Source organism: Callorhinchus milii, unplaced genomic scaffold, assembly GCF_018977255.1.
Source record: "Callorhinchus milii isolate IMCB2004 unplaced genomic scaffold, IMCB_Cmil_1.0 Scaffold5, whole genome shotgun sequence".
NCBI lineage: Eukaryota > Metazoa > Chordata > Chondrichthyes > Chimaeriformes > Callorhinchidae > Callorhinchus > Callorhinchus milii.
In genome coordinates this window covers 25,831,510-25,857,844 of record NW_024704746.1, presented here as the reverse complement: position 1 = coordinate 25,857,844, position 26,335 = coordinate 25,831,510, and the positions used below count along the sequence as shown (strand labels likewise).

General features: G+C 44.3%; 2 protein-coding genes across 3 annotated transcripts; one reads left to right on the top strand and one right to left on the bottom strand.

Annotated features, from left to right (window-relative positions):
• Positions 1-3,693: 3,693 nt before the first annotated feature.
• On the top strand, positions 3,694-9,427 carry LOC121849186 (methionine aminopeptidase 2-like; the record flags this gene model as incomplete). The annotated part of the gene is given in 10 exon segments (XM_042335162.1): positions 3,694-3,810; positions 3,921-3,986; positions 4,844-4,946; positions 5,267-5,428; positions 5,869-6,050; positions 6,667-6,761; positions 7,107-7,203; positions 7,871-7,974; positions 8,131-8,246; positions 8,974-9,427. Coding segments are annotated over 10 exon segments (1,295 nt in total), but the record flags the coding sequence as incomplete, so codon positions are not given.
• A 7,021-nt stretch (positions 9,428-16,448) lies between these two features.
• usp44 (ubiquitin specific peptidase 44) lies at positions 16,449-25,964 on the bottom strand. Of its 2 annotated transcripts, none has more exons than XM_007909070.2 (6): positions 25,895-25,964; positions 23,027-24,469; positions 18,290-18,488; positions 17,662-17,770; positions 17,259-17,464; positions 16,449-16,775 (listed from the first exon to the last, which is right to left on the bottom strand). In XM_007909070.2, exons 2-6 carry the CDS (start codon positions 24,425-24,427, stop codon positions 16,609-16,611), a joined length of 2,082 nt encoding a protein of 693 aa, XP_007907261.1. In that variant the 5' UTR covers positions 24,428-24,469; positions 25,895-25,964; the 3' UTR covers positions 16,449-16,608. The 2 variants fall into 2 exon arrangements, with proteins under 2 accessions (XP_007907261.1, XP_007907262.1); XM_007909071.2 differs by lacking the exon at positions 25,895-25,964 and adding an exon at positions 24,736-24,842.
• Between the last annotated feature and the right edge of the window lie 371 nt (positions 25,965-26,335).

Below are 26,335 nucleotides of genomic sequence, written 5' to 3'. Positions count from 1 at the left end.
AGCAATGTCCCACAAACAGTCATAGATTGAAAATGACCAATTTATTATTGTTTTTGGTTTTGGAGGATTATTATTAGGCTCTGTGTGGAGTAAGGAAACTTGCCCAAGGTTTGGCCCTCTGCCTGGAATTGAACTCAGGTCTCTCACTTGCAAAGCGAGTGCTCAACCACTGAGCTACAGGACTCCAAAGGTAGATAAAGGTAGATTGCTGCTGCTGCTGCTGATAATGATGATGATGGTGGTGATGATGATAAAATGGTTATATTTTGCTCAAACACAACTCCTTGCATTTTGTACAATAATCTTCAAAAGTGATATAGTGAAGCAATCTTCTTGTGATACTATATCCCCTCAACGAACACTGTTTAACTGCTTGGCTTACATAATGTCATGCAGCACGATCTATGGCTAACCTCCTGTAATCCTAGCCCTTCCTTCTCTTATCCCATCACTTTCTCATTCCCTGTTTGGCAACTGTGACTGTTAAACCATTGTGTTTTGCCTTACACTAAGTTAGCTGAATAACAGCTTATAAACAAAAATTAAAACATGGCTTATAAGACAGCCCCTAAACAAAATCACTGAGAGAGGAATCAGTTCATTCAAATGGTTATCCAGGGATATGGGTCAAAGGCGGGTAATTGGAGTTAAGGTACAGATCAGTCATGATCTTGTAGGATGGCGGTATAGGCTTGAGGGGCTGAATGGCCTCCTCCTGCTCCTATGTTCCTAAAGAGGCACTGCACCATATATAGAACCAAAAGTCACTTATATAACTAACCCCACCTACTAGGAATTAACCAGACCAGCACAAGGTCAGAACCACCTGCACCTCCATAACTTAACAATAATAATCCTTGCATTTGACACAGCGCCTTATCACGTCCGTCTCAAAGCGCTTCACAGGATACACTGTAAAGTGAATTGACTGTGTATTTGATGGTGAAACGCGGCGGCCAATTGCGCTCAGCAGCGTCCCACAAACAGCCGGGGATTGAGTGACCACATCGTGATTTTTTGCGGGGAGGGATTATATTACTTAGATTAGAAAAGGAATATTGAAGCAGATGTAATAACACACTCACGTTTACCGGGCTTTTCCTTTTCAGAACCTGCAATTTCGGTATCCGTTTGTGTTTCCGACACTAACTTCTTTTTGGCCCCACCTTTGTCTGTACCATCAGTCATTCTATCTGGGGACCCGGATTTGTTCGTGTGTTTCCCGGGTTTGATCAAACTTTGACAAGCGGTTGACCCTTTGATGTTGTAACTGGTGCCTTTGACCAGATCTGACCAGGAGTAGCTCAATATGTTCTCCAAACCGCCAGGATAGGGTATCCTGAAGATCTTGCAGTAATAGAACATTCTCTCGATGTTGCGGAGGAGATTAGGAGCATTAGCCTTAAGCTCCTCAAACTGATCGTTCTGTTCCTCCTCTTCCAGTTGGGTTTTTCCCTCGTCGGAAATTTTCCTTGGAATTTTCTTCCTCTGTAAACGTGGTACCTTTCCCTTCTTCCCAACGTCTTCCTGCTCGCTAGGTTTTAACTCAGAACTGCGCTTCTTTCTCGTAGTCAATCTGCAGATATGTATAAGTGTGTGTGTGTAAATATATATATATATAAATAAAACATTTATATCCTACTAGCCTTTCATTGCAAAACCATTGAAGTCAAATTTCATCAATATCAAGATTAGTTTTCGGTGCTGTTAGTCTGATAATTATTCATATATTTATGTATAAATCTATATATTGCAAAATAATAATCCTTGCATTTGACCCACGGCCTTACCACGTCTGTCTCAAAGTGCTTCACAGGATACACTGTAAAGTGTATTGACTATATTTTGTGGGCGAAACGCGGCAGCCAATTGCGCCAATTACAGCAATGTCCCACAAACATTTGTGGATTGAGAGACCAAATTATTATTATTATGTCACAGTTGGACAGAGCAGAGATGTTTCTACATTTAAGCGTTGGTCATCGATTAAGAAAATGTTCTTACTTTTGGATAATAGTTGCCATGTGGGAGCTAATGTTTTGATAGCGCATGGCGGCTTTCAGTTCCTCTGGTGATCTCTTGGCTCTCTTGAAGACCCTTTTAGTACCTTCCTGTTGAGACACAATTAAATTGTTGCTATCGAGGCTGTATTGATTTCTGTTTAGAATTTATTATAAATAACTTGTGTTCATGTGTTCCATCCCACAGTCCCTTGGCCTTCCTCCCTCCCTCCTTTGCCTCCTTCAAGGCCAGTCTCAAGACCCTCCTCTTCGACCGCATTATTAATAACATAGGAGTCAGTGGGGTAAACCCCTTGAGAGTATTTGTAACAAAGCTAAATTGATGCACAATCCTAATACATTATTAGCGAGAAAGACATCTGTATAATTAGTCTCGCTGCTTTGATCTGTTCTGTTATACCTTTATGTTCTTGGCTAGAGGCAGGCTGGAGAGAGATTTGATATAAAAACTGGCAATTACAGAGCCTGGTATAGGCTTGGCGGACTGGGCAACTGTAACTCCAAGCTCTATTGACTGGCCACGTGGCTGATCAGCGATGACCTACTTGGCTTTGCTTTGAGTCAAGTATTTTGTCTCAGAATCTGTTATTCCCAGAGAGACCCATCTTACACTCGAGCCATCTCAAGGAAGATTTTATTTTGTAGATGTGGTTCTCAATTTAGTGACCTTCGAAGAGAAAATTGGGGAGTGGATCCATAGTTCTACATTGGTCACTCAATCCACGAGTGTTTGTGGGACGCTGCTGTGCGCAATTGGCTGCCGCGTTTTGCCCACAAAATACACCATCAATTCACTTTACAGTATATTCTGTGAAGCGCTTTGAGACGTCTCAAGGACGTGATAAGGCGCGATATAAAATTCAAGGATTATTATATTACTTAATATTAACTAAAGTTTCCACATAATGTGAGATGATAGTTTTCTAATGTCATAGGAGTTACTGTGTAAAGTTCAGCAATAATGGCCTTCATTCGGTGAGCATTAATTCCAACAGTTTGACATAGAGATGGTTGTTATTCTAGCTTCAAAACCTCATTTCATGGTGCAGTAACCCTGGCTGTGTTGTCTGATGGATTCAGATTGTCACTGGCGAGTGTAAATGTAAAGACTAAATGTTACTTACTCTCTGATAATTTATTGCTTTTCGCGATGAACGTAATCTGCTGGGATCAGATGTGCCAAGCTAGCTGAGTGGGCTGCTTCTGTCATTATCTGTTGGTGAAACATTTAAGAATTATGCAGTACATTATTGGCAATCCCTAGTAAGGAACAGCTGTAAGTAGGAACCCAGTTGATAGTCGATTGGCAGATCGCTTTTCCAAGGGAAATAATCCCTTCAAAAAATAAATTAAAAAATAATAATAATTTGGTCACTCAATCCACGACTGTATGTAGGACAATTGGCTGCCACGTTTTGCTCACAAAATATACAGTCAATTCACTTTACAATATATTATGTGAAGCGCTTTGAGACGTCTCAACGACGTGATAAGGTGCTATATCAAATGCAAAGATTATTATTATGTCTCAAGGAATGCAATTTGGTAGAGTGAGTTTTCCCTTAAACCTCGAGGAATATTTCAGTAACTCGGCATCAAATTTCTCTCTTAACCGACTAACAGAAAGAACGCTTTAAAAGTTCAATCTTTCAACACTTTCTGTTCTTTTTAGGGGCACAAAATGACAATGAGAAAGAACCCAGTGGTGTTACTAGTGTTAATGACGTGACATCCCAGCTGGAGAAGCAAGCCCTGGAGGACAAAGAGAGAGAGGAAGATGGAGAGGAAGGCAAGTTCGCCGTCAACACGGGAACATTTGTGTTTATTTTCACTAAAATGTCTTGTGGACTTGTGTGAAATGTAACCTGTTCTCAGACAACGTTTACCCTTTATCAACAGAAGGAGACGGTGAAGGGGAAAATTCTGGAGGGAAGAAAAAGAAGAAAAAGAAGAAGAAGAAAGGACGTAAGTGTATTTTGATCGATGTGTTTGGTAACATTAGTGCAGCACTTGATTAATGTCAAGATTATGGAAGGTGAACTTGTCCTGTATCAGACACAGTTAGTTCTACATATGTAGCCACTTACGCTTGGAAATTTCCCTGTGAAATGGCATACACTCTCTCTCCCGAGGCTCGCAGGCTGCCCAGCTGATTCCATAGAGTATTAGGGACAGGTTGGTGACAGTCAGGGCTTGGGACCCCAGAGTATGTAGTGGAGGACTGCTGGAGTGTAATCAGCTAAACCCACATTTCTTGCCAGTGAGGGCCCTGTCTGGCAAGTTTCCCACTGTTTGTTACCCAGGATAAGCAGAAAGTTGCTTTGAGACCGCGATGGCAACTTGCCAATGAGCTAGGCTGAGTTGTCTGTCATCAGCGGTGTCTTGGAGTACTTCAGATCCACATGACGCAGGACCTTTTGAGTTCCTAGTTGCGTTATGGGTTCAAGGCCCATATTGTGACTGTGAGCTCATAGTCCAGGCTGACACTGTCTCAATCCCTCCCGCCTTGTCTCCTTCTTCCCCATCTTCACACCAGAAGATCTTCCTCTTCGACCGTTCCCCACACACCCCCCACCCACTCCCTGGCTCAGGGTCAAGCTCCACCATTGTTCAGCGGTCCGACATGCTCCCCTGCATGAAGGGCACTGTATACATGCAAGTCGTTGTTGTAAATTGATCATTCACTTGGTTGCTGTTTATGGGGCATGGCTGTGTACATGGGTTCACCTTCAAATAGTCGCTGCACTGTTAAGAATATTTGTACATAATCACATGGAATGATTATAATGTAAATGTATGTGTTTTTTTTCCACTGTGAACAGCAAAGATTCAGACAGATCCTCCCTCCATTCCCATATGTGAGCTGTTTCCTTCGGGTGTTTTCTCTAAAGGGCAGGAGTGTGAATACCCCACTTTACAGGATGGGTAAGTCCTTTTTTACTATCATTTAATTATGACTAAATCTACTCTGTAGGTGAATAAAGAGGGAAGATCACGAAGTAAACCTTTTGTTTCGATAATTCTGGCTAGTGTCATATCAGAGTTTGACCACTGAAGTGTTATTTTTGTTGCTAGTAATAGTTGACAAAGTCGATTCTTAAAACAGAAACTTTGATACACTCATTACAAAACACACAGTTACTACACTTTACAGTATATCCTGTGAAGTGCTTTGAGATGTCTCAAAGACATGATAAAGCGCTATATCAAGGATTATTATTATTATTCTTGTATTATTTATTCAGACGTACTGCTGCCTGGCGTACCACCAGCGAGGAGAAGAGAGTGTTAGATCAAGCCAGCGAAGAGATCTGGAGTGATTTTCGACAGGCTGCCGAAGCACATAGACAAGTGCGCAAGTATGTCATGAGCTGGCTAAAGCCTGGGATGTCTATGATTGAGATCTGGTAAGCACTTCCAATCATTTCTGGTATTTTATTCTCCTTTTCTTCCTCTTTTCTCACCAGACCAAACTCGGTAACTAAAGAGAGTATGTAGGTAGTCGACCTGCTCCCAGATCCCTGTACACATCGCTTTTGAGACAACAGCAAATGACATTTACACAGCAGCTTTCACGTCATGAGAACGTCAGAGATTTGGACCGAGCTCGAGCTTGGGATCAGGAGGTTAGGGGCTAAGAGGGTGGCCGAAGGCACAGTCAAAGAGGAGGGTCTTGAGACATGCCTTGAAGGAGGCGAGGGAGAGAGCGAGGCGAAGGGACTGTGGGATGGATAAGGGGCTACATCAAATGCAAGGATGGTTGTTATTATTATATTAGTGATATTCTGTTTAGAGTATTTACAAAACTGGAAAGGAAAAACAAATTTGAAATCATGTGTCTCTCCAGTGAAAAGCTAGAAGATTGTTCACGGAAGTTGATCAAGGAGAACAGATTGCACGCTGGCCTGGCTTTCCCCACAGGCTGTTCACTGAATAACTGTGCTGCACATTATACACCCAACGCTGGGGACTCCACCGTCCTCCAGTACGACGATGTTTGCAAAATTGATTTTGGAACCCATATAAACGGTTGGTTGTGTTTTTTCTTGTCCATGTTTTACAATAATTTTACTATTATGAGGTTTTGTTTTGTGGTTGTCTTGGGAATCCGGTTCCTGAGCCAGGAGGGGCTGCAGTATCCCAGGGCACAGCCCGGCCTGGCTCATCAGCAGGACCTGGAAGGGGAACCAGCCACTGGGGGCAGGGAATCCTAACCATCAGCTCCTGGTAACCCTACAAGCCAAAGCCCTAACTAAGGAGGGGGTCCTAGCTGGACAAGCAGCGGGAAAGCTTAACAGACAGCGCTCTCAATAGCAAGCTATGTGGGTTTAGCTGGTTAGACTCCAGCAGTTACCCCAACGCACACTCTGGGCTCCCCCCAAGCCTTGGCGCTTACCAACCTGCGCCTAATACTCTCCGGAATTAGGTAAACAGGATGTGTCCCTCCAGGGAGAGAGAGTGCATTCCATTCCAACAGTATCTGGAATTTCCATGTGTAGGTGGGATGTGTGGAATTCTCAGCTTGGTTTGGAGAATCTTAAGCAACGGTGACGGGTTTCTGTGTGTGTCAGACACACCGGATGACCTCCCCAAAAAATGTTTGTGACATTGAATGCTGACTTTTCCCCCATTTTCTCCCTCGCAGGCCGTATTATTGACTGTGCGTTCACAGTGACGTTTAACCCCAAATACGACAAACTTATAGAAGCTGTTAAAGATGCCACGAATACCGGTATACGGGTAAGTTAACAGAGTTAGCATACCTTGTATTTGTTTTTTCCACAAAATACAGTCACTCCACTTTACAGTATATTCTGTGAAGCGCTTTGCGACATCTCGACGATGTGAATAGGCGCTATATCAAATGCAAGGATTATTATTATTTGTTGGGCCGTTTATTCTACCTTACAGTATACAGCAATCAGAATTGTACGTCAAGCTATTTTACATGTGTTCACCCAGAAAATATATGCAGAGTTCTAAAGTCTACGCACCATCTAATGTGTCACAGTAACTGATTAGAAATGTAATAGTTTGCATTAACATTGACCACTCAAGTTTGTATATTTGTGTCTTGTATCTTAGAATGCAGGAATAGATGTTCGTCTGTGTGATGTTGGTGAAGCAATTCAAGAAGTTATGGAATCCTATGAGGTTGAAATCGATGGCAAAACATACCAAGGTATACATTGTATATGAACGGATATGTTGGCAGGTCATATTTGCAATTAGACCAACAGTGTAGAAACGTGTAAAGTTTAGTCAGTACTTGTAGGATTTTCTGCAGTGTCAGAGCTCAAGTTTAAAGAATTTTTAAGTTTTCCTTTGCTTTTCAGGAAATTGAAAGCTTGTGTGTGTGTGTGTATATATATAGGAACACAGGAACAAGAGTAGGCCATTCAGCCCCCCCGAGTCTGTTCTTTTGTATTTTATTATATTGTATTTTATTGTCAGGCTTTGCCACTATCTGGGACGCTATCCCATGTGAAGGGCACTATATAAATGCAAGTTGTTGTATTGGGAGGAGGGGTTGCAATCCCGGGATTTGGGATCCCATATGGTTCTGGTGCTCCCGAAATTCCGGGATGAAAATCCCTAGTTGGTAGGCAGGTATCGTTAGCGAACATACACTGCAGTTAGAGCTGGTGAGGACAGAGTTATACACTCTAGAGTTTCTAGAAGCCATCGGGACATAGTTTAACAATATTTTAAGTCGGTGGCTTGATTGAACCTTGTGTTTCAGTCGTGTTAGAAGCTTGTCAGTGTCGTAAAATGTGAGTGTGTAAAAATGTAAGTGTGTCATATATTAGCGTGCAAGTTTAATGAGTTATTTTCTACTCATATTACAGTAAAGCCAATCCGCAATCTGAATGGACATTCCATTGGACAGTACAGGATACACGCAGGGAAAACTGTCCCGATCGTCAAAGGAGGAGAGGCAACCAAAATGGAGGTAAAGAACCATCATGTTATATTCCTGATTTACCTTCAGTTCACTTTATGGTATATGCTATGAAGCACTTTGCGACATCTCAAAGACATGATAAGGCGCTATATCAAATGAAGGATAATAACATTATGTTTGTAACTGCTCTGTCCCTGCCTGTAGGAAGGAGAAGTTTACGCTATAGAAACCTTTGGCAGCACTGGAAAGGGAGTTGTTCACGATGACATGGACTGTTCACATTATATGAAGAATTTTGATGTTGGCCACGTGCCGATCAGGTAAGATTGATCAGCAAATCTGTGAGCTTTTTTTCATCACAATTTTTCAGCTAGTTTTTTTTTATATATTCAGGAATTTATATTAAAATAATGGGAAAAATAGTGTTTTCCAGACCAGTAGCACAATATATCCTGTATGTTTGGAGCACCTGTCATTTCCCTCATAGATTTGTGAACATTGTCGGTCTCAACAAGGCATTAGCTGGAGTCCAGGTTCATGAACCCTTAGATATTTAGGTCTTGTATCCACTTTGATTGGTATGCTCAGAGGTGAACAGCTCAAGCTCTGTATCTCTCACTGTGGGATCAATGGGAGGGACAGATGTGTACCTGAGCTGTGGGTAACAGGTTGGTAGCAATGTGCCTCGGAGTCCTGCAGACCCCGACTCAGGAATTGAACAAACAAGACCACCACAGAGAGTCGGCTCAATTCTGGTATTCCATTGCCAAGCAAGTCTAGCTCAGGCACACGGAGAGCCCTCTTATTAGAGCAGGTAATTGGAGTTGAGGTACAGATCAGTCATTGATTTTATAGAATGGCGGAACAGTCTAGAGGGGCTGAATGGCCTCCTCCTGTTCCTATGATCCTATGTTACTCCTTTCGTCGTCGTCGTCCCCCTCCCCTTTTGGAGAATGAGTTTGGCAGATAGCAGTGTCTGTTGATAATTAAATACTTAAACCACATGGACTGTGTACTGATCACCATTTGTGCTGTGATTCCCCCCAGACTTCCAAGAGCAAAACACCTCCTAAATGTTATCAACGAGAACTTTGGGACACTTGCCTTCTGCCGTCGGTGGCTGGACCGTTTGGGGGAGAGCAAATACCTTATGGCCCTGAAGAATCTGTGTGACCTGGGGATCGTGGATCCTTACCCTCCGCTCTGTGACATCAAAGGCTCGTACACAGCACAGTTTGAGCACACTATTTTGCTGCGTCCAACGTGTAAGGAAGTCGTGAGTCGTGGGGACGATTATTAAGCAGTCACCTGTTTCACTTTATTCTGTCGGGGAGAGCTGACAAAATGGTTCCACCAATAGCTTTCTCCTCTTCTTTTTGTTTTGGTAATGGACTGCAGTTATTATATTTGCCATGTTATAACGCGGCTGGCAATTGGGATGATGCAGGGAGCTTGTATTTCCTTTGATGACGACATTTTTAATAAAGGTTTCTGGCTCCTAGGACCTTCTTATTTTAGTGTTAACGGGCTTTTTCCAGGACGTATCGGCTAAAGAATTCATCTAGAATGTAATTGAGATCCGGCATTTCGGGGTGGATTGTGGAGTCCTGTAGCTCAGTGGTTAGAGCACTCGCCTCGCAAGTGAGAGGACCCGAGTTCGATTCCTGGGCAGGACAAAACCTTAGGCAACTTTCCTGACGCCACACGCCTCTGTTTACCTCGCAGTAAGTAGGAACCCAGTTGTTAGACGATTGGTGGATCACTTTTCTGGGGGTAATAATCCCTTAAAAAAAATAATAGAAATAAAGTAATTGGCTGCCGTGTTTCTCCCACAAAATATACAATCAATTAGCTTTACTGTATATTCTGTGAAGCGCTTTGAGTCATCTCGAAGATGTGATAAGGCTCTATAAAAATGCAAGGATTATATTAGAATATAGAACACTCTGTTACAATTGGCTATTGAGGCGGAGACCTATCGTAATTTGGAATGGAAGCAGGTAAGCAGGTAAAGTGTATAAAAGTATCAGGAATTGGAATTATGGCAGGTAGAGTTTCACCAGGTTAGGCTTGATGGGTTTTCTATGCTGTAATTTCTGTGGTTCTAATAGGCTGGCCTTGAAGATGTGTAGACTTATTACAGCTCTGATTCTCTCTTGAGCTCTATGAGGACACAATCCAATGGGAACTGGCACCACAATTGGAGGTTGTTTACAAACAGCACGGTGACTGATGGACAGGAGAGTCTTGCTGAGTCCATTCACAATCCACATAAACAATGGCATCTTTGCTACAAGAACTTTTGCGACAAACTTAAACCTTACTGTCACATGCTTTATGTAAGTGGTAAAGCACCCAAAGATGGTTTTATTTTAAAGATTGAAGAAATTCCAATTGGAACTTGACATCTGATTTTATAAAAGAACTTTTTAAAAAATATATAACAAATGTCAATTTCAACATTTATAGTAATATGTGAGATTGTTCCTATCTGTGGTACCTGTATTTCAGTGGGAAAAGCATTGATGTTCTTAGGGAGTGCAGTTACTCTGCATTATCTATCTCTACCGCTCGGCTTCTGCATTCTGCTCCACCACTGGTGGCTGTTCCTACAGCCACTACGCCCCAAATCTCTGCAACTCTCTCCCTCAATCCCTCTGCCTTGCCCCCTCCCTCCCCACTTTCAAATCCCACCTAAAGACCTTTTTGCTCATGCTGACGGTCACCTTCCTCTGGCTCAGTGTCAGGCTCCGCCACTGTCAAGCGCTCCAGGAGATTACCCCACGTGAGGGGCGCTGTGTAAATGCAAGTTGTTGTTATTTATAGCTGTTAGAATCGTGCAGTAAACTGTGTAAACCATTCATGGAGCTAGTTGAAGAGAAGTAGGCGTTTACACAAACCTTCCGGAAAGCAGGTGCTTGTTGGGAATGTCGGGAAGGAATTTGCAACTTGTCTGTGATTCCTACCACGTGGAAAATATCCGTCAGGAACGATACATGAACCTCAATCAACTGCCGCCCGACCCCAGTCAGGATAAACCTCGTCAGGAGAAGAAGCTACATGATGGACGCTGTGACCTGGGAAGAAGAGATTTTCTCACACTGAAATAAGGTTGGGTTGCAGTAGATTGCATAGAACTTGTGAAAGGAATAAGGGGTTGGAATATCATTTGAAAACGTATTGAAGCAGGGCTCATAGTTTTTCCTATCCACATGTGTGGCGTTAAGACCAAACACCTTTTGCCATGCTGCTCATGGTAAATGTCATTGACTGTCATATCTGTTTAATACACTATGTTGTAATACTTTATGTAATAATAATCCTTGTATTTGATATAGCGCCTTATCACGTCTTTGAAACGTCTCAAAGCGCTTCACAGAATATACCATAAATTGAATTGACTGTATATTTGTGGGCAAAACACGGCAGCCAATTGCGCACAGCAGCGTCTCACAAACAGTCGTGGATTGAGTGATTTTTTGGGAGGGATTATTACCCCCGAAAAGCGATCCGCCAATCGACTACTAGATAAATGGACGTGTGGAGTAAGGAAACTTGCCTTAGCTTTTGTAACAAGCATATTAATGGAAGCCAATGGAAGAAAAACATTCAAATGCTTAAGAGTTTCTGATACCTAAGTTTGCACTAATGTGATGCATTTAGATATGTACAAGTCAGTGCTTTACTAAGAGCCAGGCCTAGGTCTTAGTATAGAATGCTATTCATAGTCAGTGGTATGCAGCAAGCTGGGCACAGGCCATTTTAAGCAGAGCCAAATCCATCTCAGGAGACCGTAACAAGCAACAGTGTGTGTTTCTTTAATAAACCTGAAGTAATCCAAATAATTCCAGAGTAAGATGCAACAAACAACATAATTCAAAATCACAAGTTGCTTGTGGAAACTAAGGCATCACAGCCAGAATCACCCCAGGGACTGAGCAACTGAGATCAAATTAATAACCTATATAGGAATACAGATTTTCAAAGTTTCAGATACAAACTCTTCTATGTTCCTGAAATATGAGCAAGGCAATGCTTTGGAACTTGGGCCTGCAGTTGGGAAACTAAGGGACGTACATCACGAGGCATACTACATCACAAGATCTTGCAGCTCGCGTCCTCTCCCATATCAGGCTCTGTGACCCTATCAGCCCCACCCTCGCCCGGCTCCACTGGCTCCCCATCCCCCAGAGGATAGAGTTCAAAATACTCATTCTTGCCTTCAAAGTCTTGCACAGCCTCGCTCCTTCCTACCTCTGACCTGCTAACGCTATGCCTGCTCCACATCACCATCGGCAGTCAGGCCTTCAGCCTCTCTGCCCCCACCCTTTGGAACTGAATCCCACAGTTCCTTTACCTCACCTCCTATCTCGCCTCCTTCAAGACGCTCCTCTTCGACCGCGCCTTTGATCACCCTCCTACCCGAGCCCTCCACCCCTCCTGATCCCAACCTCCCAGCTCGGGTCCAAATCCCTGACTGTCCAGCGCCTTGGGATGTCCACCTGATAGTTGTTGTTGTAGTTGTTGCTGCTAGTAAAAGAAACAGAAGTCTTGATAAAGAGTGCAATCAAACCATTGAAATCTTTTTTCTCTAATAATGAAAATAGGGCTGAAATTTCAGGCACTGTAATATAATAATCAGAAAGTAATGACATCTTTAAATTTTTGCAATAGGTGAGCGTGCAGAGGGAGGGGAGGTTACATAGTTTGTAGGGTCCCTCTTTGAATTTAAACATTCTCCAAACTGTATGCTGTTCAAGTGCTCTGGGACACTACATTACGTGAGGGTTCTTGTTGAGAAGGAAGAATAGTTGCACAAAAATGTTTCACCTTAGGAATAATAAAGTCGCAGTCGTAGCTCCATATTTTGATTTAGCATAGTTTATTGAGGTAAATATTCTAGGTGTTGAGGTAACAATTTTTGCATAATATTACTTTGTAATGACCAAAAATATTACAACCAGAAATATAGATGGAATGAAAATCTATTTTATTTTTATAAAAAAGTAAAACTAATTTCCCAATATTACAAAATACTGTTGTGCTATATAGCTCATTATAGCTAAGTACACCTACATAATAATAATAATCTTTGCACTTGATATAGCGACTTATCGCGTCTTCGAGACGTCACAAAGTGCCTCACAGGATATACTGGAAAGTGAATTGACTATTTTGTGGGCGAAACTTGGCAGCCAATTGTGCACAGCAGCGTCCCACAAACAGTCATGGATTGAGTAACAAAATTATTATATGCAAAAATTCCCTTTGTATAAAATTATGATCTGCATTATCTCCAAACATTGATTCTAAGCAAACTTGGTTACCTGAAATTCCAGAGCAATCTTTTCATTGTTCGTTACCTTTTTCATTCCCACGTCCCCAAAATTTAGATTAGAAAAACTTTTGGTACACAATTATCTCAATTAGGCGCTATATCAAATGCAAGGATTATTATTATTTAACTATTAAACTAGAATCCTGGATGTCTAAATTCTTAATCTTTTTACTTCCACCTTTACATTCATAAAGGTTCCTGGGCTACATTTCCCAAGGCCTAAATAATTTCAGATAGAGCAGTTTCTCTACTTTGCTATGATACAAATGTCATTAACAATTAGGTAAAGGATAATGAAGTCCCAGCAACAATGGGACGGATATACGATAAACTCGGTGATGAGCTGCTGTCAATTTTAGTCCTTAACGAGACTATTGTTTGGACTGAACCTGTCAGAAAACATCACTCAGGTGCAAAGTGGCTACAAGCTGTTAAACAATGATTATGGAAGGGCCTATTGGATTGAATCTGATCACTGGCAAAACAACACTCATTGTTAGAACCTGTGCCTAAGGTTGAAAACCTTTTCTAAACACCTTGCTACAGTTAAATGAATGGCTATTGTGGATGGCATCAAAATAACAAGGATGTGTCTTTCATGAAACATCCAATTAGGACAATATTCATTCCCAATGAGGGGGGTGGGAGGGAAGAGAACTAGAACCAAACAGTTTAGCACTCAATGAAACTTCAGAAAATATAATTTGGGTTATTCGGTAAAAAATACATTCAGTTTATAAAAAATGTTAAAACATTTTTAACAAAAAAATCAACTATATTCAACTTTCATTATCACCAAAGAGCAGCGGATATCCTTGACTCGGGTCCAAATCCCTGACTGTCCACACCTTGGGATGTCCTCCCGACGTGAAAGGTGCTACACACATATAATTTATTGTTGTTTAACAATTGTTTAAGGGAAGTCAGCATATGTATATAGATAGGAACATAGGATCAGGAAGAGGCCATTCAGCCCTCAAGCCTATTCTGCCATTCTATAAGATCTGTACTTCAACTCCAATTACCCACCTTTGCCCCATACCCCTTGATCCCCTGACCAAACAAACATCTCCACCTCCATCTTGACAATGTGAATGGATCCAGCCATAATCCACAGCCTTTTCGGGTGGGAGAAAGTTCCAGATTTCCACTACCCTTTGTATGAAAAACTGCCTCCTGATTTCACTGCTAAATGGCCCGGCAACATTTTAATGTTATGACTCGATGTCGGCAAGAACAGGCAGAGCTGAAACCTAGATCATCCGACTGTTTATATCAGGGTTTCTAATCAGCCAACCCTGTACATTAGGGATACAATCCCTAATTTCCCTTTTTTTTGTATATGAAGATTTGAAAGGAAAAAACTGCAGCAGCACTTCTGATTACACTGATTATGTAGATGGATTTCCAAATGGATTTTATTTGCTGCAAGGTTCAAAAGAGATTAAAACATTTAACATCATAGCCCCCTTCATTCAGGATAGCATCTCGGGTCGTTTAACAGCGACACAGCCTGACCCAAGCCATGTGAGGTGACCGTACGCGAGGTCAGAGCAAGGTCTTCAGGTGTGATCTGAAGAGGTGGGAGAGGGCAAGGCAGAAGGATTGGGGGAAGAGAGTTCCAAAGTTTTGGGGGTTAGTGACTGGAAGCACAGCTGCTGATGGTGGAGCAGAGTGGATGAGGAAATACTTGCATCCCAGAATCAGAATTATAGAATCTTACAGTACAGAAGGAGGCCATTCGGCCTGTGCCGGCTCTTTGAAAGAGCTACCAACTAGTCCCACTCCCCCGCTCTTACTCCAACTAGTCCCACTCCCCCGCTCTTACTCCAACTAGTCCCACTCCCCCGCTCTTACTCCAACTAGTCCCACTCCCCCGCTCTTACTCCAACTAGTCCCACTCCCCCGCTCTTACTCCAACTAGTCCCACTCCCCCGCTCTTACTCCAACTAGTCCCACTCCCCCGCTCTTACTCCAACTAGTCCCACTCCCCCGCTCTTACTCCCAACTAGTCCTACTCCCCCGCTCTTACTCCAACTAGTCCCATTCCCCGCTCTTAACCTATAACCCTACAATTTTTGAAGCTCCTCTCCAATTCCGTTTTGAAAGTTATTATTGAATCTGCTTCCACCAGCCTGTCAGGCAGTGCATTCCAGACTGTAAGAACTCTCCGGGTAAAAACATTTCTCCTCGTCTGGTCTCCCCTCTGGTTCTTTTGCCAATTATCTTGAATCTGTGTCCTCTGGTTACCGACCCACCCACCAGAGGAAACAGTTTCTCACGATCTACTCTCAAAAACCCACATCATTTTGAACACGACTATTAAATCTCCCCTCAACCTCTACTCTAAGGAGAACAATTCCAGCCTTTCTTATCTCTCCACATAATTATAATATTTTGGGTTGGCACAATAATATGCAGAGCGTGTGTTGCACAGTGCTTGAAGAATTACCTTATATAGGATCAAATGAAAAGTAGAATTCCGCAAAAAAATTTTTTTTTAATGAAATGAAACCCTACGAATGTTTAAGTAACAACTATTGCACTGAGCATAACTATTCCAAATCCTGTATTTTGTAGGTGAAATGCGGCAGCCAATTGCGCACAGCAGTGACCCACAAACAGCCGTGGATTGAGTGATCAAATTATTATTATTTTATTGAATGGGAATATAAAAATATTAGCTCTGGAATCACTTGTACCAAATGTATGGTAGGATTTGCAGTTGCCAATTCGCACAGTGGGCAGGTTTCATTCAACACATTTAAGCACAATAATGGTCTCTGATGACGTTCTCATGTGGGAATTATTGCACATTTCACGTCAAACAAATATTTGCTCAAATTTCAACAAAGAAATCAAAGTCTATTTCTCTTGTAAAAACAAAATCATATTCCTTACAAAACTTTATGAACAAAGTATACTGTACAAGTGTTCAAAACAGAAAAATATATCATCACAAGCTACACTTGTATATCTTTCAGTTACATCGATATTAACATACTCTTTATGAAACCCAAATGGTTTAAAAACTTTACAAAATCTAGATAGATACTGCCTTTGGCTAATCTGAATTGTGCTGAGGATATAGTTACATTCAGCCTCTCTGCCCCCACCCTTTGGAACATCCCATAGTCCCTCACGGAGTCAAGGCCCGTCTCAAGACCCTCTTCGACCATGCCTTTGGTCACCATCCTACCCCTACCCTCCCGGCCCTCCATCCCTCCTAATCCTAACCGCCAGCTTGGGTCCACATTCCTGAATGTCCAGGGCCTTGGGATGTCCTCCTGACATAAAAGGCACTGTATAAATGTCATGTGTTGTTGCTGCATTGAACCACACAATCAGGTTGCTCCTTGGGGCACTGCTGGTGTGGAGGGTGAAGCGGGAGGTGATGGGTTCATGTTGTGTGTAACTCTCCGAGTATAAAACAGGATGTACGCCTGAGCCTTGCACACCTCGTCCACAGTGCAGATGGCCAGTTTGGAATCGTTACAGTGGACCCAGAATCCTACAGAGAACAACAAGCAAGTTTTAGATACGCCGTCCACATCACACAACACACACTGGCCATTAGAGATACAACATTGGTTTGACACGTTTGAGTTAACATTAACATTATAGAGCATGCGTCTTTGATTACAGTCGGTCTTCCTAAATCAGCAAGTAAGAATTTATTGAGAATCTATGTAAAGCAACTGGCTGTTGTGTTTGCCTACAAAATGTACAGTCAATCCAATTTGCAATATATTCTGAGAAGTTCTTTGAGATATTTCGAAGACATGATAAGGCGCTGTGTCAAATGCAAAGATTATTCTTATTAACTGCTTTGTGGCTTTCTTTAACAGCTCCACAAAACAATATTATATCAGTCTCAAGCTTTAGATAGATTACTATAACACAAACACATCTGCTAGGTTTCATTACATTACAATAATAACATTGCCTCATATTCAGATCACACAACCTCACTATAAACATGAACAGAACGCACCTCCTTCTGTATTGTAGCAATCCGCTGTGTAATGTCCTGAGCCAAAGCCCTTCCCATGATGCATGACAACAGCAGACAGGTCATAGATGAAGCGGTCTGGACTGAGAGATCTTGTGGCCTCTCTACAGCAGTATGGCTCCAGGTTCAGTATTTGATCGAAAACGGCATGTACTCCTATTTTCTCACGATGATTGCGACCCGACCACCTGAAACAAAGAGGTTGTCATCAATCAACTGAGTTCACCCACAAAACACACAGTCACTACACTTTACAGTATATTCGGTGAAGCACTTTGGGACGTCTTGAAGATGTGATAAGGCGCTATATCAAATGCAAAGATTATTATTGCTGCTGAATGTCAAACCTAAACAATAAAACTGTTAGATAAATAATTGTTATTACCGGAAGCGTTTGAGGTGCAGTCGCAGAACCTGAGGTAGTCGGTGGACCATCAGCTGTTTCTGTGCTTCAGTCAGGATCAGTGGCTTTGATGAGGATTTCCTGCGTTTTCCTGAAACACAAAACATTTGACATTTCAACAACAACTTGCATTTACCCAGCGCCCTCAGGCAGGGCAGCGTCCCAGAGCGCTTGTCAGTGGCGGAGCAGAACGCTGAGCCGGGGGGTGGTGACTGTAGACACGGTTGAAGACGAATGTCTTCAGGCTCGAGCTGAAGATGGGGAAGGAAGGGGGCGAGGCAGAGGGATAGAAGGAGAGAGTTCCAGAGTTTCGGGGCATAGTGGCTGAATGCACAGCCACCGATAGTGAAATTGTCCCACAAACAGTTGTGGATTGAGTGACCAAATTATTATTTTTTTTTTGGAGAGATTATTACCCCATGGAAAGTGATCCGCCAATCGACTAACAACCTGGTTCCTACTTACTGCTGGGTAAACGGAGGCTTGTGGGGCAAGGAAACTTTCCCAACGTTTCACCCTGCCCGGGAATCGAACCCAGGTCCTCTTGTTCGCTAGGTGAGTGCTCTAATCACGGAGCTATAGGACTACACGTTGCTGTACATTTACTCACTGTTGCACTGATCACAAGCGTAAATTTTTCCTTCCAAGGCTTCAGTCTCGGTGAATTTTGCCAACATTTCTGTCAACAAGCAGGGCTGCTGAGATGCTGCCTCTTTCCCACTGCAGTGGTATCGTTCCGGAAACTCTAGAGAAAGGTCCCAGAATGGTTCAACTGTATTTGATTTGTTATCACAAACAAGGCATGTAACCTATACAAGCAAAAACATATGGGTCAGTGATATAACAACAACGACGACTTGCATTTACACAGCGCCCTTCATGCAGGTTAGCGTCCCAGAGAGCTTGACAGTGGCGGAGCCTGATTCCGAGCCGGGGGAGAGGAAGGGGAGAGCTGACCATAAGCACCATCAAAAAGGAAGGTTATTAGGTGGGATTTGAAGGTGGGGAGGGAGAGGGCAGGGTGGAGGGAGGGAGAATTCTAGAGTTGCAATGATCCACAGCAGCATAAGGATCAAAACTGCATCAGTCTCTTTTTCAGGATGACAAACTTAAGGATTTAATGGGAAAAATTACCAACCAGACAAACACCGCAATGTGCCAAAGCCTGGAGAATAACAAAGAACTACAGGCTTTCAGTCGAGGAGTTAATTAAAAACTAAAGGAAACAACAACACTGGGAGGAAGTAAACTTCATATAAGTCATATCAGTTGAATCCATACATTTAATATGACTTAGCAAAGAATGAGTTGTGTCAAACATAAATAATAGGAAATTCAACGGGACTTGGGCAAATGTACGATTTAGGAGATTATATAATTTATACAAATTTTACTGTATATAATATTGTGTCCTTTGACACTGTGACCTGAGTAAACATGGTGTTATCAGTAATTTAGGCAAAGGGGCTACAACACAAGAATATCCACAAATATATAAAGCAGTGGTCTCTGTTTTAGTTAAGAACACTATTTGCGATAGATACACTGGGTAATAGATGACAAATCAAGTTTAATGTAGGAAAAGTAATTCACTTCAGCTGCAAAAATAAAGAAGCTGTCTATAGTCAAGGTGGTTCATAATATAGGGGTTAGAGCCCTCGCCTCACAAGTAAGAGGACCCGGGTTCGATTCCCGGCTGAGCGAAACATTGGGCAAGTTTTTTTTACTCCACACAACTCTGTTTACCTAGTAATAAGTAGGAATCCGGTTGTTCGTCGATTGGCGGATCATTTTTCTCGGGGTTATAACCCCTTTTAAAAAAATTTGGTCACTCAACCCACGACTGTTTGTGGGACACCGCTGTGTGCAATTGGCTGGCGTGTTTCGCCCATAAACTACCAGGCCAATCCACTTTACAATATATTCTGTGAAGCGCTTTGATACGTTTCAATGACATGATAAGGCTCTATACCAAATGCAAGGATTATTATTATAATAAAGCTAGACCCAGGTGGAATCTTTCCCTATATGTAGTCACACTTGCTGCATGACTCACTAATGAAACCCATGACTTGTTACCATAGACAACACGAGTATCAGGGCCACGTGGTGTGCTAACCACTTTTATTAGCTGTGTGTCTGCAATCATCAGTTTCTGCTGAAACCTGGGAGTATCCCAGTACAGGTATGTACGGACCTACACATCCGCAGTGGGACTCAAATTTAAAAGGAGTAAGAGAAACTATTCCTACAAACTGTAACAGCACATGTAACACAGCCAAAAATCCCTTAATTTTCAAATGCCTTCATGCCCTGGCAACTCCCTACCTCTCCAACCTGCTTACCCCACCCAACCCACTACCTCTGCCTCCGCTCGCCTGGCTCCAGCTTCCTGCTTGTCCCTTGTGCCCTCGGTGGCTACTATGCTCTGAAACTCCGAAGACCTTCCTGTTCGACCGTGCCTACGGTCAAATTCCCCCTCCACCGGCTAGGAGTCGTGCTCTGCCACTGACCAGTGCTCTGGGATGCTACCAGAGGGGCTGTATATAAATGCAAGCTGTTGTCAGTCAATTCTCACTTTAAGTTAGAGCCAGTACCTGAAGTGCTTTTGGTCTCTGAGAGCCCCAGATCGGGAAGAAAGATTTGTTTTAACAAAACAATCTTCCTGAAGTTACCTGCCACTAGTGAGCCCTGGTGGCAAATAATACATGTGGGGACGAACGATGGGCTCACCTGTGCTGCTCCCCATAGGTGCCTGCCAACACTCACTGACATGGCTCACACAGGAGCCAGGTACCAGCATCCTAACCCAACCTGAGGCTCCACCTTAAGGAGACAAGCGGAGAGGAAAGAAATGGAGAAAACAAGCCATGAGACAGACGCACAATTTAATAATGTTACTCATCTGTTGTGCAGCCCGTGAAAATGCCATGTCTGTTCAGTTTCAATCAACACTAAAACACGCCATGTTAGGTAATGTGGATTGAAACTTATTGATCAAGTTACAAACTTTTAATTCACATCATCCCAATATTAGGTGAATCCAACTCCAGATTACTATAATAATAATCCTTGTATTTGTGGATTAAACAGTTGTGGATTAAGTGACTAAATTATTATTTTTTAAAAATGTATTTGTGTTTTGTTAAGAGATTATTACCCCCAGAAAAGCGACTAACAACCGGATTCCTACTTACTGCTAAGTAAACAGAGGTATGTGGGGTAAGAAAATTTGCCCAACATCTCACCCTGCCCGGGAATCAAACCCAGGACTCTGGCTTGCGAGGCGAGTGCTCTAACAACTACACTACATCACCCCACTCTTTGTAAGGAAACAATAAACAATAAATGCATAATATACTGTATTGTATATATAATAATCCCTCCAAAACCAAAAACAATAATAAATTGGTCATTTTCAATCCACGACTGTTTGTGGGACATTGCTGTGCGCAATTGGCTGCCGCGTTCGCCCACAAATATACAGTCAATTCACTTTACAGTGTGTTCTGTGAAGCGCTTTGGGACGTCCTCCCGACGTGAAAAGCGCTATATCAAATGCAAGGATTATTATTATTATTACTGTATTGAGACAAGAAATATATATAATAATCCTTCCATTTGATATAGCACTTTTCACGTCTTCTAGACATCTCAAAGCGCTTCACAGAATATACCATAAAGTGAATTGACTGTATATTTTGTGGGTGGCAGCCAATAGTGCACGGCAGCGTCCCACAAACAGTCGTGGATTGAAGTGACCAATGTATTATTTTTTTCTTGAGGGATTATTATTAGGCGTGTGAAGGAAATTTGCCCAAGGTTTCACCCCGGCCGGGAATCAAACTCAGGTCTCTCGCTTGAGAGGCGAGTGCTCTATCCACTGAGCTACAGGACTCCACAAATATTCTAAGAGATTCTAAAATAGGCACAAAAAAGAGAACTTTTCTCTATCGCAAAAATCGATGGACACACCTCTAATAATTCAGCACTCACTGGACATTTCACTGGACGGTCAGTCTAGACTATTAATCTCAAAACCCAATATTGGGCTTTGAGCTCACAACCTTCTAACCCAGAAGTGAGGGAGGAGCAATTCCAACTGAGCCACACTGACATCCTAAAATATTAGAAAGTCAGCACTATTTAAACACTCCATTAACCAAAGCAGTTGTTTTCTTTAAAATAGGCACGACACATTAAATGACTCAGAGCCTGAACAACAAAGTCAATAACAAAAATCATTGTCACATCTTAGGGATATCGATCGGATCCACTGGCATAGCAAAGACTACCACATTTCATTTGGTCGTCTGTCTGGCGAAGTAACTGTAATAATTAAATAACTGTAGTAATTGAACACTTTCCCTTTAAAGCTTTTTGCCACGACTTTGACAAAGATCCAAGTCCAGTCATTAAATGACTCAATATGTTCCGAGTCACATCCTCAGAATACCACAAGCCAAAAGCAAAGTCAAAGTACAACCATTTGTGGAACAGTTTCCAATTAAATACAGTAAAACTCGTACAAAGCTTATCTTTATTAATCGTATATTCGTCTAAATCATACAACCACCTGAGTCTTATTCAACTGTCTATCAAAACCACTTAAATTTCTTTGCTGAGAGTTAGATGGACTATTACCCCCCAGAAAATGATCCGTCAATCGACTAACAAGCGGGTTCCTACTTACTGCTAGGTAAACAGAGGCGTCTGGAGTAAGCAAACTTGCCTAAGATTTCAATTCCAGCTCCAACATAATCTACATAACTACATAATCACATTAAGGAATGATAAAAACAGTTACTTTCTGTGTTCCCTCCAGAAAGATAGGTTTAACCCCTGTCAAACTTAGAGACCTCTAGATCCATGAGACTGGGCAAACAGACTGAAGTCTTTTCCTGTGTTGTACACTCTTATGTTACTAATGATGGTGTCATATTCAGGCTGAAATCTGCAGGCATATATATCTCCCCCCACTTAATTGCTAAACCTAAATAGTGAGTTATATATATCCTTGCATGTAGCACTTTATCACGTCTTCGAGATGTCGAAACAAAGCAGCCAATTGCCCACAGCAGCGTCACACAAACAGTCGTGGACTGAGTGACTAAATTATTGTTTTTTGGGGGGGAAAGAAATCCGCCAACTGGGTTCCTACTTACTGCTGGGTAAACAGAGGCATGAGGAGTAAGGAAACTTGCCCAACGTTTTGCCCTGCCCAGGAATCAAATCCAGGTCCTCTCGCTGGTGAGGCGAGTGCTCTAACCACTGAGCTGCAGGACTCCATCAATTACTGTTTTTACATTCAAAAAACAATACAAGTGGCCACAATAACAACAACTACCTGACTGAGGAGCTGGCCATGGAAGATGGTGTTGACCACACTCAGAACCTTTCTGATTAGCTTCCTCTGAGAGATGGGAACAGGGGCTGTGTAGATGGTTCCAGTGGCTTCCAATTCCTGCTGCACTTTATCCAGCAGCTCACACAGGAACTCCTGAGCGTCCTGCTGGGCATATCCATGGAACGTCGGGATGAGCCGCCACACACAGTGCAGCATGGCAAAGGGGGAGACCAGCGCCCATTTGCCGGACCACATGACCTGAAAGAGGGTGTGAAGTTCATGACACAGAGAGATGGGTTCAGAGCTGGGCTCCCTTGGTTGAATGAGCTCCATGTCTCTGCTCCTCGACGCTCCTCCGCTCAATCCCGCAGACAAACTTGGCCGTCTCAACCTCCTTTCCTCATCTCCAATCGAAGGTGCATTTGGGTTGCCATCACCCACTGGCGATCGCTTACTGCAGGACCTCGTTTTCATATACGCGGCACTAGCCAACAGTTCCTGGGTTTGGTTCAGGTTAAGCTGTAAGAAACACCTGCAAAAGACTTGCAAGTGACTTAGCACTTGGAGAATGGAGTTCATGTAGCAGGTATTTCCCAGGTTTCTCAGTCCTGTCACACCAGGCGTCAGGGTTGGCCTGCGTTTCATAGGAGAGTCGCTAATTTTTTTCAACTTAACGGTGTTTGAGGTAGGAGTGGTTGTTATCTCTGCTGATTTCTCTGACGTCCTTTGAGTGAGCGTCTCATTAATCTGAAACTGTAAGCGTAAACTCTTGCGAGGTGGCAAGTTCACAAACTCTTCATGCAGCCGCCGTTTTAGCTCTTGCCTTCTTTTCCTGGCTTCTTCCCTCTTAATATCAGCCTCTTCCTTTAATCGCTCCTCCTCCAGCCTCCACTTTCCGCTAGACGTCAGCTCGAACCAAGACTGGAACACTTTAGACATGAGAGACTTGCGTCTGTGCCACAACGCCGTGAACATCTGATCTTCATCTCGAAGCTGTGCCTGTGCACATCCTCGAGAAAGGTAAGAATCGTAGCCTCCTGCCATAGACCGTAACGTCCTCCCACTGCGCGTTGTACAATCATAATTCTGGCTCTTGATGGCACTCAACGTGCTCCGCAACAACTTCAGATCGCCCGTGGCATTGTCATTCAACACATAGTCATCGCAGACGTAGCAAAAGACGTACAATTCATTGACTTCCAAGGCCACGGGGTGTTTACTGTCCTGAAAGTGTTTGAGTGCATGTTCCTCGTTATATCGCCCACAAGCAACATGTGAACAGCATAGACAGGCCCACACTGACTCAGTGGTATTGCAGTCTACGCAATGCCACTTTTGGGGGTTTAAGATGGAATGGTCCTGGGCGAGCCGAAGCCGGCCCACGTGCTTACATTTATCCATTGATTTCAGACCTCACCAATCGGTACAACGCTTGATGAACAGCTGTCGGAAGAAAACACACAACAAAACCGTCACATTACAGCCATTGTATGATAAGCTGCAAAACATCATGGAATCCTGTGTGCAAATGGCTGCCGCATTCCACCCACAAAACACACAGTCACCACACCTTACAGTGTGTCCAGTGAAGCGCTTTGAGACGTGATCAGGCGCCGGGTCAAATGTGAGGCTTATTATTATTATAATATTTTGATAACGTCTCGCTGTGGGAGGTGAGGAAACAAACACCCACATCTTCCAGCACTTACTGGAGGTTAAGGCGATGGCGCTGGTCTCTCAGGCTCTCACGCTCCTGGGCTCTCATCATCCTCCCCGGCCCCGGGGGGTCACCACAGCCCCGGCCCCGGGGGGTCACCACAGCCCGGCCCCGGGGGGTCACCACAGCCCGGCCCCGGGGGGTCACCACCGCCCGACCCGGGGGTCACCACAGCCGGCCCCGGGGGTCACCACAGCCCGGCCCCGGGGGGGTCACCACAGCCTGACCCCGGGGGAGTCACCACCGCCCGACCCCGGGGGGGGTCACCACAGCCCGGCCCCGGGGGGGTCACCACAGCCCGGCCCCGGGGGGTCACCACAGCCCGACCCCGGGGGGTCACCACAGCCCGACCCCGGGGGGGTCACCACAGCCCGACCCCGGGGGGTCACCACAGCCCGGCCCCGGGGGGTCACCACAGCCCGACCCCGGGGGGTCACCACAGCCCGACCCCGGGGGGTCACCACAGCCCGACCCCGGGGGGGATTAGTGACAAACAGCGGTTGTGGAGTTTAAAGACACTAAATGGCGCTTTGACAGAACCCAACAGCTCTCCCTCCCCCACTCTCTCCCCCCTTCCCCACTCTCTCACCCCTCACTCTCTCCCCCACTCTCTCCCCCCCACTCTCTTCCCCACTCTCTCCCCACTCTCCCCCACTCTCTCCCCCACTCTCTCCCCCTCTCCCACTCTCCCCCACTCTCCCCCCCTTCCCCACTCTCTCCCCCCTTCCCCACTCTCTCCCCTCCCCACTCTCTCCCCACTCTCTCCCCCTTCCCCACTCTCCCCCACTCTCTCCCCCTTCCCCACTCCCCCACTCTCTCCCCCTTCCCCACTCTCCCCCACTCTCCCCCCTCCCCACTCTCTCCCCCCTTCCCCACTCCCCCACTCTCTCCCCCCTTCCCCACTCTCCCCCACTCTCCCCCCTTCCCCACTCTCTCCCCCTTCCCCACTCCCCCCACTCTCTCCCCCTTCCCCACTCTCTCCCCACTCTCTCCCCCTTCCCCCCACTCTCTCCCCACTCTCTCCCCCCTTCCCCCCCACTCCCCCACTCTCTCTCTCCTCCACTCCCACTCCCTCTCCTGCTGCTGGTTTGAGGCCCACTCCGAGCCCGGGGATTGCGGCCTTGTTGCTGCTGCTGTCCTGACTGACTGACCGGCGACTCCCCGCTCAGATCTCACTCCCTCAACCGTCGCCTCCCGCCGCCGCCGCCGCCATCTTGGGTCCCAGTGTCCACACTGCCAGTCTGGTGCGTCACCGCCCTGCGTCACGCGTCACCGCCCTGCGTCACCGCGTCACCGCCAGGCTGGTCTTCACGCACCACCCTGACGTCACACGTGCCGGGCGGGCGCTTTGGTGGCTGCGGTTTGGGCGGGTTTTCACGCCCAATTGGGCGGGTTGGGTTTTCAGCCTCAAGAATCTGCAGTGATGATGATCATCTCCATCCTCCAACAGGAACACAAGTACCAACTGATCACCATCCGGTCACTCCATCCTCCAACAGGAACACAAGTACCAACTGATCACCATCCGGTCACTCCATCCTCCAACAGGAACACAAGTACCAACTGATCACCATCCGGTCACTCCATCCTCC

Coding starts and splice junctions, on each gene's coding strand:
- usp44 (XM_007909070.2), bottom strand. CDS start 24,427: ATGGATAAATGTAAGCACGTGGGCCGGCTTCGGCTCGCCCAGGACCAT. Junction 18,489..23,026: donor ATGGCCAGCTCCTCAGTCAG/GTAGTTGTTGTT, acceptor TTGCTTGTATAG/GTTACATGCCTTGTTTGTGA. Junction 16,776..17,258: donor TTGCTACAATACAGAAGGAG/GTGCGTTCTGTT, acceptor TGTTCTCTGTAG/GATTCTGGGTCCACTGTAAC.